The 15,805-nt window shown below is 34.6% G+C and overlaps 1 protein-coding gene across 1 annotated transcript in view; it reads left to right on the forward strand.

Moving 5' to 3' along the window:
• Window positions 1–3,963: 3,963 nt before the first annotated feature.
• Window positions 3,964–15,805, forward strand: part of LOC138715615 (uncharacterized) — a 101,137-nt gene continuing 89,295 nt past the window's right edge. Inside the window, exons 1-3 of the mRNA XM_069848689.1 lie at window positions 3,964–4,040; window positions 6,534–6,803; window positions 9,383–9,615. Of these exons, the coding sequence (XP_069704790.1) occupies window positions 3,964–4,040; window positions 6,534–6,803; window positions 9,383–9,615 (580 nt within the window). The remainder of the gene's footprint in view (window positions 4,041–6,533; window positions 6,804–9,382; window positions 9,616–15,805) is intronic.

Here is a 15,805-nt window from a genome sequence, read left to right on the forward strand (position 1 = left end):
CAAAGGCACCATTTTTCGTCATAAGTACCAATATTGGATTTTGATGTTGCTGACGAGCTTAACGATGTCGAGTAAGCGAAGAAGCACATATGGTGACACTTTTATTTTTGTTTTCAATCAAAACATGCAATATCCATGCTGTCAAGTTTTTAACTTTGCTAATGGAATGTAAATGCCATTGATTGGCCATAATTCATCATATTAACCAATTGCAGAATTTATTAACATGGATAATTGTGAATTAAAATGTTTGAAAGTTATTCATCAAAGTCGGACGGTCTTTCTGATCGTCGAGAATCATTCATGTCAAAGTGGCACTCTTCAAAACGAGAAAACCATTTTAATGCCGTACTTTCTCTGATGGCGTTCTCCCCGTAAATGGCACACGGCATAGCTGTATGATTCTATCGGTCTCCGATGTCTTTACTCCTCGGTTAAACTCAAAAGAATATGTCATTAATGTACTTTTTTATACTTGACATTACATTTTCTTTAGCTCATAATAAACAATATTTTTTCTAAAATTTCAGAAATTCAAAACGTATTACAGAAACACAATAGTATACATTAAAATGACAATTGGCACATCCCAAATAATTGTCTTACAAGGGCATGAAAAACAAAAACGCTTCGAACTTATGCAACAACCTGTTATAATGCTGTACTTCTGGGACTCGACCCAAGTTTTATAATGTCTAACTTAATATATTTTCCTGTAGAGAGAATATTCCCTTATTCCTGCTCCAACACATGCTGCATATATGGAACTATAAAATAAATAAAAGATGGCAGTGTCCCAGAAGTAATTGTTATTCTACATGGACTCCAGTGCTGGCAACATGGAACATGCGACAGCAAAATTTCTGTAATTACAACCCGACGTAAGATCCAGAGGGCGCCGCTTGACCCAAATATCCGTACGCTTGTCCTACATTGGTTTCCGTGTAGGCAGAACATCCCTCAAGTAGGAGCTTATCGCTATTCCTGACAGCGTCAACGTAGAGGCGTACTTCAGAAGGCCTTGGAGCCCACCCTGTCCAAAGGGCGCGTTCAAGCGTGAAACTGCGTTCTACTTTTTAATAACTCCAGTGTTGGATAAGTTAGTCTGATAAACAAAAAGTTAACTTACTTGAGAGAAGAAAGAACACCTTGGTAATGAAAAAATATATACATATATATATATTACTATTCCAATCTTAATATAATATTAAAATGTTATTTTCACTATAATAACATTTTCATTATTTTATTTGACAGTCGTTTCCGTGTGAATTCGAGTATCTAATGTTCAAACTTGGCCGGGGTAATGGATTTTATAGGCGGAAAAATTCGCAAGTAAAGCTTCCTTCCGATAAAAAAAAAAAATAAAATTACTGGCTCCACTTGTACATGAAAAATAATCCTCAGTTCAAGAATAAAATTAACAAAGAAATGATTCCAGATCCGAAATCGCCATTATAGCATCATTATTATAAGAATTTTAGATGTCTACGATAGGAAAATAGTGGGAACGTATGAATACAAAATATAATTTTTAAAGATAGTTTTCACAAACCCACATTCGCGAAATACGGGTTTCAACTGAAAAAAAAAATGTTTCTAGCACTTTCAGGTAAACCCATATTTCAATACATAATTTTATTATGAATGTAATATTCAAATCATATTTCGAATAAGTTTATTCTTAAATATAAAGTAGAAATAGGCTGAATGTTTTGTGGTGCCTGTGCAAGAAAAAAAGATGAACAAAGAACAGAGTGCTGAGACTAGTTAAAGTTGAACAGGGTTATTAACCATGTCACAAAAGTAGTATACACGACAAGCTCGCCTGGATTGGCTCACCAAGCGAGTACACTTGAGCCATCCCTGTCGAGGGGGTTCTAACCCCATCACAGGAGGCCTGTGCCCAACATGGGACATCATGGCTAACAACATTCAATAACAACTAACAACATTACTCGTAGTTTATAATCACTACAGTTTCGGAGACAGTTACCCAAATTTCTCTACACAACATGCTACTGCCGACAGAAAACTGTAAGTATTGTTAATATTGTTAATATGTATAAAGAACTTTAAGATTCCCTTGACATACTAGGGTTAGTCTTTGTAGGAATACACAGTAACTTATAAGTATTTTGGATGACGAGAATCAAAACGTCATATTTCTCAAACATTAAATAACACCGAATTTATGTTCTTTGTGAAACTAATAAAAAATTAAACAAATTTTTCTACCGAAATGTAAGATTTTTATTAACTGTAAAGTAGGCTACTTATAATTTTATCATGATTAAAGCCGTGAATAATCCATAAAAGTTACAACAAAAGTAAATAAACCAAAATGTAATTTGATAAACTGTCTTAATCTTTAGCTCCTAACGATTGCTGGAGATTTTATATATATACACACACACACATACACACAGATACATTAATGGTGTATCTATCAAATCGTGATCAAGGGAGAAGAGCCAGTGAATTGATTGTCATATGATGAACATTAGAATTGAAGAAGCAAACAGTTAAGCAAGTAAGCAAGCAGCAAATAAATAACCAACGAAAAAATCAATCAAATAAATTAACGAACCAATCAAACAACCAATTAAAGAATCAAACAACAAACCGTCAAACAACCAATCAATCGATTAGCTATTCGATCAACAAGCAACTCAACTAACAGAACATTAAAACACACAATCAGTCGATCTGCAAAATAACCAACCTATTGATCAACTAAATAACCGATCAAATAATGAATCAATCGATCACTAAACAAAACAAACGCCCAAACAAACAAATCGATCACCGAACAGCCAAATAATCAACCATCAAACAACGAACCAATCGACAGTCATCAAGTGACAAATCAACGAAATGATCAACCAACCGAACTGTCAATCAACAAATCAACGAAATGTTACCAATCAATAAAAAACAGTTAATCAATGAACCAGAAGCTGTCTTTCAAGTGTATGGCGTATTCAGCTGCAGTCCAGACCTGGGTTAAATTCCTACAAAACTAGAACTTCAACTCATCCTCGCAGGAATTGGATATATGTCCCTTTTCTTAAGGTTTGCCCTGCGTTGTGTTCAGAGGTGGTTTTGCGTCATGCTGACCACATTAATAGAATATCTTGCTACTTGTCACTTATGGTTCAGATGTCTCACAAAAGCAAGAACGGATACTTAACGTAGATGATAATGTAACACTTAGATCTGGGCACATGCTTCCAGTTTTGCAGAGCCGTACTATTGCGGCAACTTCTCTGACATTTAATAATAATAATAGTTTTAATAATAATAATAATAATAATAATAATAATAATAATAATAGTTTTATTTTCCCTGGCAGAGTTAAGGCCATCAGGCCTTCTCTTCCACTCAACCAGGATAGAATCACATACAAAAAAAAAAGAAAAATACATACCGGTATACAAATATTAACTTAAAAATAATAATAAACATAATTAAGTAAAAAAGAAAGATTGAATACATATACACAATCAGTATCAACTTTAAAATAACAATAATAAAAAATACATATATAATAAAAAAAGAGACTGAATACATAATCACAAACTGGAAAATACATCTAGTATACAATATTAACTTAAAAAAAAGAATTAATACATATGAATATAATTTCACAACTAAAGGAATAGTAGAATTAGTATGATCAACACAGCACGTGTTACATTGAGACAATGACAATTACCTAGATATAAATGTTAATGAAAAAATAAAGTAGTGACTGTGTAAAATAATAATAATAATAACAATAATAATAATAATAATAAATAAATAAATAAAAATGATACCTAAAAAACTAATTCTTTGCATTTAAAATATATCTAAACTACATAATTATAAACAACTGAGGACTAAGACTACCCCTGATTTCGAGCGGCAGCGAATTCCATGAGCGGGCCATGGCTATTGAGAAAGAACTTGGGTACAGAGATGTCTGATAACGTGGTATTGATAGCAACAGATTGTGCTGTGAACGTGTATTTCGATTATGATGTGAAGCTAGGAAAGTAAACCGAGATGCAAGGTAGTTGGGTGTGGAATCATGTATAATTCGATATAGCAGGCAAAGAGAATGTACTAAACGTCTATCTTGCAAGCGGAGCCAGCAGAGTTGTAGAAAATATTCCGATAAATGATCATGTCGGCGGATATTGAAAATAAATCGGACGCAGACATTATGTACACGTTGAAGTTTTTGAGAAAGTTCAGCACTTAGGTCGCTATATAAGACATCACAATAGTCAAAGTGAGGCATTACAAGAGTCTGTACTAGAATTTGTTTGAGTTTAGTAGGAAGGAAATTTTTCAGGCGATTCAAAGAATGCATGAAGCCTGGAGTCTAAAAGCAGGCGAGCACCTGAGGAAATAATAATTTGAACTAATAAAGACGAACACTAAATAAATACTTCAAGGCACTTGCTACTTTATGGTTCATATTGTTCACAAAGGCGAAAACTGAATGGTTAATGGTAGATAGACGATAATGAATATTTCAATTATGCTGTACAACATAAATCTGGGCACATGCTTCCAGTTTTGTTTACAGTGCCGTGCTGCGGCGGCATCTTCTCTGACAGTGAAGTGAAGAGTGGAGTCTAAAAGCAGGCGATCTTGAAAATTGTACAGCACTGTCACCTTTCTCTCCGGTTCTGTATGGTTGTGAAACTTGGACTCTCACTCTGAGAGAGGAACATAGGTTAAGGGTGTTTGAGAATAAGGTGCCTAAGAAAATATTTGGGGCTAAGCGGGATGAAGTTACAGGAGAATGGAGAAAGTTACACAACACAGAACTGCACGCATTGTATTCTTCACCTAACATAATTAGGAACTTAAAATCCAGACGTTTGAGATGGGCAGGGCATGTAGCACGTATGGGCGAATCCAGAAATGCATATAAGTGTTAGTTGGGAGACCGGAGGGAAAAAGACCTTTAGGGAGGCCGAGACGTAGATGGGAGGATATTAAAATGGATTTGAGGGAGGTGGGGTGTGATGATAGAGACTAGATTAATCTTGCACAGGATAGGGACCGATGGCAGGCTTATGTGAGGGCGGCAATGAACCTTCGGGTTCCTTAAAAGCCATTTGTAAGTAAGTAAGTAACTACAGTATGTTCTAGAAAAACTAGCTATAAACAGCTGACAAAAATATTTGTACTAATCAGGACGTTCAGGATATACATTAAAACGCTTGCCACTTATAGTTAAAATTTCTCACAAAAGCAAAAACGGAAGCTAAGAGTAGATGATAATGAACATTTTATAAATACTCGTTAGCTAACACTTCAGTGCATATGCTTTCAGTTTTGTTTGCAGTGCTGTGCTACTGCGGCAACTTCTCTGACAGTGATATGAAGCGTGAGGTATAAAATCAGGTGATCTTAAAAATGGAAATTTATCCTTTCTTTCTTGCAGAATATCCTAGAAAAACCAGCTATGAACAGCTGGAAAAATAACATTATTTGAACTAATCAGGACGAACAGGAGATACTTGAAGGCGCTTACCACTTATAATAATAAATAATACGTAATGAATATTTTAATTATATGTAAGCTGGGTACCTGGTTGTAATGAAGTGCACTGGTAGCAATTTAAACATGGGGGCATGAGATAGTTACTCTGCCTGCCATAAAAATTCACTTCAATTAATCCCCAAGGTAAAAAAAAATATATATGTAATACATAAATCTATGCACATGCCTCCAGTTTTTATAAACGTTTTATTTAGTAACATACCTATCTCTTGTTTACAATACCATGCTGCTACGGCAATTTCTCTGACACAAATAAGTGTGGAGTCTAAAAGCTAGAGTCCTTCGATCATAATACTGAATATAAGTTGAGACAAAGAACATAGTCCAGATTGGTTGGATTCAACAATGACCTCCATTAATATAAAATTAATAAATCTAAGTACACATATGTAGTCAAAAGTAAATTGGGTGTGTGAAACAATAAATCCCTCATTATCTATAATGTTTAAACTCTAGAATCTCTTTATAATGAGAGCTGAAACATTGCATGGTCTCTTTTCTGTTCCCATCAACAATTAAAATATGGAAAAACCAATCTCCAATGAGAAGAAAAGCCACAGTCCTATAATATTGTACATAGATATTAAACAAATTTGATACAACATTTTATTATATATTATAATATTTACAATATAATTTATTACTTATAATACATAAAATTTATCATTAATACCCAAACTTGATATGCACCGCGTTATGCTTGTACATATAGTTTGGCGTTGTGCGTTAAATCGCAGAATTGCATAATTTCATGCAATAAGAGACTTGCTACAGAAATGACGCCATGACTATTAACAAATACTTTTCCCGGTCCAAGCTGTATTAGCGAACGTTGGTACATGTATTTATACATTATTATTATAAAACATTCTTAAAATAGAACAAAAATGCTCAATTATCTTCTCTTGTTTTCGGTATATTTTCACCAAAAACTTCTACATAAATAAGCGTAATAATACTCTTTCAGAATGTTGGATCGGCCATGCATGATACAACGAATCACCAATGTCATTCTGGCCCCCACGATCGCCAGACGTAACCTTAGATTTCTTTCTGTGGGGTGTACCAAGGACTTCGTGTCTGTCGTCCCCATGCCACAGAACCTGAACGACCTGAGACGACGCATCACAAAAGCAGTGGAGTCAGTATCAGAGGACATACTGGCGCGAGTCTGGACAGAACTAGAGTACCGTGTCAACATCTGTCGTGCCACTAACGGGGCTCAAATCAAGTTTTTGTAGTGCACAGAAGTTAATGCGTCTTTTCATGTTAACACAGTTGTGTTAAGTTCGTACAGTCATGAATAAATCAGCTTTACTTTTCCACCATTCTTTTTTAATCACGGTGTATTACTGATTAATTTCCAAATATCTCCATCATTCAAGTATGAAAAAGAGTCATTCTTTTCCGTTCCGTTGGATGTAAAACACAATTATCAAAATTACCTACTTTTAGAAACATTTTCTGCCTGAAATGTGAAAGCTGTAACATTTCAGACATGCCGTATTAAATATAAGTAAGTCAGTTTCGGTTTACTGCCTATATGGCGTGGCAAATGGTCTCGAAAGAATTCGACATACAACAGTATATTATTATTATTATTATTATTATTATTATTATTATTATTATTAATTCGTTGGAGGTTTTCTGCTGAAGCAATTATTGAACTTTTCATCTACTAATCCTAAGGAAAAATGGTAGGACTTACGTGATGTAAAATCACAATGAAGTGACATGTAAAACAAAGAAAATTATAGACAGACATGAGGGATAAAATATTAAAGTGTTAGATAATATTGAAACTAGCCCCTGGCCTCTAATCAGTTTCCAAATTTCATCTTGTCTAGTGTACTGCATATAATGCAGTAGAAACTTTCACAATCGATATATTATGATGAACTCATTCCACGAATTTTCCGATGCTGTTCCACGTTTACTTGACTGCATTGAAAGCGGTCCAGTGAATATTATACAGATGAATTGTTGTGAGTTGGGGCTGTTTTCTGAATGTAGCCTCATACAAAGAGAAATATATATTGCATGACCTTCATTAACTTCACTTAGCATAAACACATAATCTCTATTTGTAAACCGAAACAAAACATTCAAACCAGCACAACTGTAGTTTCATCCCCGAAAGAGGGTAACTAATTCTATGTGCCGGTGTAATCCTGATACTGCACAGAATTTTTTCATTGCCAGCAATTTAAAAAATGTAATTTCTATTTCGGAAAAGGTAAATTTAGAGTCGGAAAAGATCAATTCAATTTGCGAAATAGTGAAAAAAGAAATGTCAAATTTGGAAAAAGTAATTTCAATTTCGGAAAATTGTTGTATAGATAAATTAATTTTTATCGACATATAATGTATTACACTAATAAAGTTATTGCGCAATAATAAATTGATAGTAACAAATGAAGGAACACTATGTTTGGGCTGCAATGAACACTCAGAAGCAAAAATCCAAATAATGAATAATGATAATAATATAACTTAATTATAACAAAGTAACAGTTTTCTCATCTCAACTACTTTTCTTCTTGTATTAGCCTTATGAGTAATTTCCTTTTTATATAACTGAGAAAATTAGACCCAGATGGAAAATTAGCCTCGGACCAGGTCTGGTGGTGTGGTGGGCCTAATTCATGTTAGGGAAGAAGAAGACTATTTTTCTTCAGTTTCCAAGAGTCACGTCGTCCATCCTCATGTCAGCAGGATAATGTTTCTGTACATATTTGACAGAGCTAAGAAACATCTGTGCAGTTAATAGCATGTCGTAGCTTTCTGTTAGAAGTCGCTTGATGTCTGCCTTTGCAGTACTCCAGATATGTTCAATTGGGTTCAACATGCAGCTGTAAGGAGCTAAGCGATAAATTTCAAAGCCAATAAATTCGTCTCGGATTACTTCCTCACAATGGGTATAGGAACACATAAATATATCTGTTTTGTACTTTTAAATAATTTTTCCGAAATTGAGATTATTTTTTTCGAAGTTAATTCTTTTTCCGAATAAAAGTTAACTTTTTTTTCGAAAATGAGGTTGAAAAGGTGTAGTCTAGACTTCTAGATTAGAAGCTACCAGAGGATCTGTAGTTTGGTTAGTCTTCTATCATAGAAGTGAAAATTCCACACCTGTGGAGTAACGGTCAGCGCGTCTGGCTGCGAAACCAGGTGGCCCGGGTTCGAATCCCGGTCGGGACAAGTTACCTGGTTGAGGTTTTTTCCGAGGTTTTTCCTCAACCCAATACGAGCAAATGCTGGGTAACTTTCGGTGCTGGACCCCGGACTCATTTCACGGGCATTATCACCTTCATTTCATTCAGACGCTAAATAACCTAGATGTTGATACAGCGTCGTAAAATAACCCAACAAAATAAATAAATAGAAGTGAAACCCAATTTCTCAAAAATGCCTACATAACAACACTGAATGTTCTATTTCCTTATCCAGACATTTGGCGGGGGGATCTGTTTGTAGCATAGAAGTATTTGCATATGGGTGCTGCATTATATATTCCAAAATCAGGGCCCAGGAATGAGTTTGAATAGGCGTGGTTTAGGGAGAAAGAAGAGGGAGTTGTGATAATTCACAAGGTGTTTAAATATAAAGATCACAACCTGGTACATCGAGTACAGAGGAAATTTCATTTTCAAGCGTGTACAATACCTCAATCTTACGTCAATTCTTTTAAACGTACAAGGCCTCATACGCCCAATAGATACGACCACTCGGGAATACCAACATGGATATAGAAAAGATGATGAATGTAAAAATTTACTAAATGTAATGAAACCAATGCTGAAACGGGTCATGAAGTTGGCGCACGCGCGGAGTGGTGGTAGGAGCTGGAGCCAGGGAGAGCTTCCAGTCGAGATCCCGGACCTCGCAGCAGCAGGACGATCAGAGTGGTGCAACTGAGCTGAACAGGGCGGCGACGAGCCCGCCTCGACGCGAGAGTTCAGAACAAGCTTCCAACATTTACTGCTGGCTATCAACCTCCGCTCCGACGGCACGGCCTTCCTATGTCATGCCCGGAGGAGGAAAAAAAGGTAACCATTGTTCCCTACTTATCCCATGTCTCTCGCATTTTGCACCAATTCTCTCATTCAGCTCATTCATTTTTTTTTTGTCTGAACCTTTCAAATAAACCTAATTCCTGTTGTTTGTTGCCTAGGTCCTTGTATACGGTTCCCAAATGTGTATGAGTGTTTCGTTATAGTATTTTCTTGATATTAATCCCAATTTTATTTAAAGCAATGTATTAAAATCATTTTGCATATGTATTACTTATTTTTTACGGATCCTTTTCTGTTCAATTTTTTTTTTCTTAAATGGGGAATATAACTTCAAACCAAACCTCTGTGAAAGGCCTTGGTACTCTTAATATTTTGTAACCACTTCCTCATTTATTTTTTCTCTTATTGCGCAACACTTCACTTCTGAAACTGGTGCGTGCTGTTCAGGCCTATGCATAGTATTCCAAAATGGGATGGAGAAACCATTAGTTGACTGATTTTTTTAAATTCATGAACTCCATCACTGTGGAGTAACGGTTAGCATGCATGACCGTGAAACGAGCTGGCCCGGGTTCAAATCCTGGTTGCGACAAGTTACCTGATTGAGAATTTTCCCGAGGTTTTCCCTCAACCCATTAATAGTAAATGCTGGCTAACTATCGGCGCTGGACCCTGGACTCATTTCGCTGGCATTATCACCTACACCGCATTCAGACGCTAAAAAAAAAAAAAACAATAGCAGTTGGTAAAGCGTCGTAAAATAACCAATTACAAAAATTATGAAAGCTTCCTTCTTATTACTTATACTTTCTATGTTAATTAAATATTGTTTTTATTGTTATCATTTATTGACATTTGAAGGATTCTGTTTTACTTTAGTACTATTTTCTGTGTTTTTTCTTAATGGAAGGTTAACCCCTACATACTCCTCCCCCCACCTTTCTTCTTGATGCTAACTTTCATTCCTCAAAAAAATCACAATTCTCCTACCTGCTATCGAGGCCGGTGCACATAATTTGAAATGGGAGGAAGATTTGCGATAGTTTGCTGATCCTTGATATTTTTAAGCATTTTCTTACCATTAATCTTAATTTCAATTAAAGTGTGAAGAATTAAAAAAAATTAATTTAAGTTTATTGCTTACTAATTTTTTTAGAATAGTGTTTCACCTAATTTCTTTCATTTCTTGCAACAATTTGTGAATGAATGTTTACTCCCAATCTCCCCTCACCACCCCCTTTTGCGTGCACTGTCTAATAAGTTGCAACAATATTTAATTTCTTTTCTTTCATCATCTAAACTTTAGTACACAAAACGCCATTTCTATTGTTTGCTGTCCAGACCCGTACACAGTATTTGAAAACGAAAGGAGATTTCATTAGTTTGTTGATTATTGTCATGTCAACATTTTCTTCGTAATGTTTTTTTTTTTATATAATTCGAGTAATTTCTCCTTTTCAATTATAATTCCAGTTTATTTTTCTGAGGAGGGCATCGCCAGTATGTTTCTACGGTGGGCAGATACTGTTATGGAGAGTGGTGGATTAGTTTCACAAATACCCGTTTGCAAAGATATATCAAATGAGTAATATTAGTTTTTTGTTATATTCTTTTTCATTTTTTCCGTAATATTTTTCCGACTGCGGAATTTAATTCCCAAACTCCATCCTATTGCATCGCCTTGTTATTCTTACAAGTTGTAAATCAATTTTATTATTACTAATTTTTTTTGCATCAGGGACATTTCACTGCTAAAAAGCATATTTCGCGGATCCAGTACTATAACTAGATAACTCGCTTTGTTAGGGGTTTGAATTCTATGCATCAGTACATTATTTAATTAGTAATTTTTGAGATACATAATTTTTTCTGAAAATAAATTTATTTTAAAAAATCCACTATATAGCATTATTATACAAGAAGACAAAAGGCTGAATACACAAAAATTATATATCCTAATTAAAATCTAACATTTTTTTTCTCGCTGTTATTTATACTCGCTTTAACATCTTTGGTCATATCGCGAGTTAATCTTTGTTTGAAATCCGAAGGCCTGTGTACTATTGTAGAGACTGGTTCTATTGTTGTGAACTAGATGGCGACTGTATGTATGACTGATTTGTTATGAATATGATTTCGGTGATGAATGAGACCGGTGATTTTCATTTGCCTTACGGTTGAGGAAAAACCCTGAAAAACCTCAACCAGGAAATTCAACCCGACCGGGAATCGAAACCGGGGGGCATACTGACCCCTACACCACAGAGGTGGTCCCTCTAATTTAGATTTGCAGTTTCCTAGTTATAGTCATGGATCCACGATTTCTTCTCTTACTTGTCTGTCTGTCCTCCATTATTGAATGCTTTTATTTCATTTCCAAACAGTAACAAATAATACGATATTATTATTATTATTATTATTATTATTATTATTATTATTATTATTATTATTATTATTATTATTATTATTATTATTATTATTATAAACTCTACTTCACAAGGGAACATAGATTCTGTCAGGGCAAATTTTCTGAAAAACGTGGTGAAATAATTTAATGTGTGGTTTCTTCCAAATACTTCATACGCACTCAATGTACAGGCACGGAAATAAAATTTGGAGCTCCCTTATTATATAAGTTTCGCTTACAACACACTGCGCATGTGCAGTAAATAAGGGACCCTGCGTATGTATATGTATATGTATGTCTGTAAAATTGTATCAGCTTCTTTTGTTTCTGGCTAAGTGGAAGAGAAGGCCTGATGGCCTTAACTTTGCCAGAATAAATAAATAGATTATATTATAAATAAATAGATTATATATGCTACTTATGGACAGTCGTGCGAAATTCGTGCTTACATACAGGTCGACTCCCATCAAGACTCGCACCAAATTTTAATTCCATATCTCCGGATCTGTACACCCTGTATAATATTACTACAGCATGCTTTGAGGAAACACAATACATAAAGAAATGGAAAAATTGCTCTACATAAGTCCATATCACTTTACTTTGTGCAACATTTAACAACTTCAAAAAAGTTTAATTTCCGTTCCTTTCAATCCATCTCTTTCTTTTGTATTGAAAGTGAATCTTTTACTTCCAAAAATAAATTATGACAACGATAAAAATACAAATTAAAATAATTAATAATTCTTCTATTATCATTATTGCTAGCAACGTCATCACAACTTTCATAATAGGTAATTTATCTTAAAATCGACTTGAATAGCGATACGCCATTAATAATAATAATAATAATAATAATAATAATAATAATAATAAAACGAGTAAGAAGAAATTCTATACATTGGGGTAATTAAACATAACCAAATTTTATCAGTCTGTCAGTAAATTTAGTTTATCTTAACAACCGTAACGAGTACGGTACTACTCTCAGTTTTTTTGCCCACCACAAGACAAAGCTAAATCCAACATTCGGAACGTAAGTTATTACATATTTCACCAGCAATGGAAAAAGTCTAAGCTACGCTCAATAAAAAAATCCATTACTGTTAACCGTCTTGTTTATAGTTATAATATTATAGTAGTAATAATAATAATAATCATAATAATAATCATCATCATCATCATGCAATATTAATCTTAGGGAAAGATAGTATCAAATAATTACAAAATATACACTCAGGGACAAAAAAAAACCGGACACTTCTATATTTGCTTGTATTTTGTTGCCAATTATTTCAAAATGAAACAAAACCCATTTAAACAAAATAATGTTTCATTTAGCACCTTATACGACAACATTTGAAAAAAAATCTCTGATGAGAAAATTTACAAAAAATTACAAAAGGCGTATAACTATGGCATCGTTTGGTCTAACTGTTTTTTTCATTTTATGGTGCCTTAAACATTAAAAACTCTTTTTAGTAACGGGTATTACCCCCTCTGGCTTGAATAACTGCATCCATACGTCTTGGCATGCTCCCAATTTGGTTAGCAATGTCTTCTTGAGGAATAAGTTCCCATTCTTCGCCAAGTGCTCGCCTCAACTCTTGTAACGATTCCGGTCTCGGTCGTCTATTCTTAACACGCCGTCCCAGCATGTCCCACATGTGTTCAATTGGGTTCATGTCTGGACTCCTTGCTGGCCATGGAAGAACATGGATTCCCACTTCTTGGAGATAATCTCCGACCGCATGGGCAATATGCGGTCGTGAATTATCATGCATTAAAACAAAATTATCGCCTAAAAATTGGCCAAATGGCACAACATGATCAGCCAAACATTCATTTATATACCTATCAGCTGTTAGTCTTCCATTTTCAACAAAAACCAACTCTGTACGAGCATCCGTACACACTCCTGCCCAAACCATCACTCCACCACCTCCATACGGCACATTTTCGGAAATGCAACACTGTGAAAATCGTTCTCCCCTTCTTCTCCAAACTCTTTCACGTCCATCAGGTGAGCACAGATTGAAACGTGACTCATCGGTGAACAGAACACAGCTCCACTGTCCATTTCTCCAATCCCTGTGATCATTTGCAAAACGCAATCGTTCAACTCGATGCATCCTGAGAAGTCTGGGACCAGTTGCAGGTCTACTTGATATCAGTCCACTTGCTTTCAACCTCCTTCTCACTGTTTTGGCCGAAATTGGGCGTCCATGCATGTTAAATTGCTGGGCTACACTAGTAGCTGGCAGGTTGCGCTCCCTAAGAACTCTCAACACCATATACCTGTCTTCATTTGGATTTGTAGCTCTTGGATGACCCGAACCTGGTCTTCTGGTATATTCTAGGGTCTCTCTATACCGTTTTATGGCATCATGGGTTGTGCTTCTAGCCATATTCATAACATTTGCAATGTAACGTACACTGCGTCCATCATCGTAAAGGGCTACAGCTCGAGCCACATCTTCAGGTTGCATCTTGTTTTAAGACAAATGTTACAACCCCACTTAAACTCAGAAAATGTAAAAATAAAGAAATAAGAATGATAACGATAATGAAGCACAAAATGGTTGAGATAAAATTGTTATAGCTGAGATTCCGAAAGTAAAATTGGAATACTTGGTTGTAATGGCTTGTTTATAAAACAAAAAACAATTAACAATGTATACACGTCTCCATAACAACAGATGTCTACCATAATATTGTATGAGAAGATAATGTTTTGCAAAATACCAGCAAATATTAAAGTGTCCGGTTTTTTTGTCCCTGAGTGTAGTTCTACTAGGGACTGCTCACATACTACGAGAATGCTTATTTTAACACTTAGCTTTTATTAATTATATGGTTGTCTCTCTCATAAGTATATTATTTATTTTAAATACGTATAGGTAAAGAAGGTATCAAGAGCCACCAGTAGACCTATAGGCCTATGTTGAGAAACCTTAACGGCGTAGTATATTTTTGTTTCGTTGAAAAGATATGTCCTTTCATTTGGTTGAAATAATAATAATAATAATAATAATAATAATAATAATAATAATAATAATGGTAAATATAATTTTACCTTAGGACTAATGGCTTTGTTGCCAAACGTCTAGGCATTTGAACATCATTTTACCTTGTACGAAACCAACCAACAAGAAAATTTAAATTTTATTGTTCATTTACTAAGAAAACAAACTTGTTTGCATTATTATTATTATTATTATTATTATTATTATTATTATTATTACTATTATTATTATTATCATCATCATTATCGTTATTACTTAGTCTTCGCCGTGACTTATTATGTCATGCCCTACAGATGAAGAAAATTTATCGATAACGCACTAAATTAGTTTCCTCTCTTTGTTATCTCGGATTAGATACAGATCCTGGCCCACTTTGAAAGAACCATTTACTTCGAGGCTGACTGTTGTCTTATTTTTAATTTTCTACGAACTGTCCCAATTCTATTTTTATTGCGTAATTTGTTACCCATAGAATAAATCCAATTTATATTGCTTACAACCTACCTATTCTTCCTTACTTCATTCTTACGTATGATTTTCATATATCATCATCATAGTCATCATCATCACCATAAAAACAACATCAATTCTATATATTTTTTTAAATTCTATTGCAGGAAGGCTTAATGAGATTCTTTTAATCTGTAGTTCATTACACGAAAAACTGCGTACAATTTACACGAATCACAATGTCATGACAACAGCAAAACAACAATTGCAATGAATAATCTCATCATTATTTTTTGTGGAGGAGGTGTTCTAAGTTTATTCCAACCTCATCAGATTATTA

This window comes from Periplaneta americana, chromosome 15 (assembly GCF_040183065.1).
Source record: "Periplaneta americana isolate PAMFEO1 chromosome 15, P.americana_PAMFEO1_priV1, whole genome shotgun sequence".
NCBI classification, from domain to species: domain Eukaryota; kingdom Metazoa; phylum Arthropoda; class Insecta; order Blattodea; family Blattidae; genus Periplaneta; species Periplaneta americana.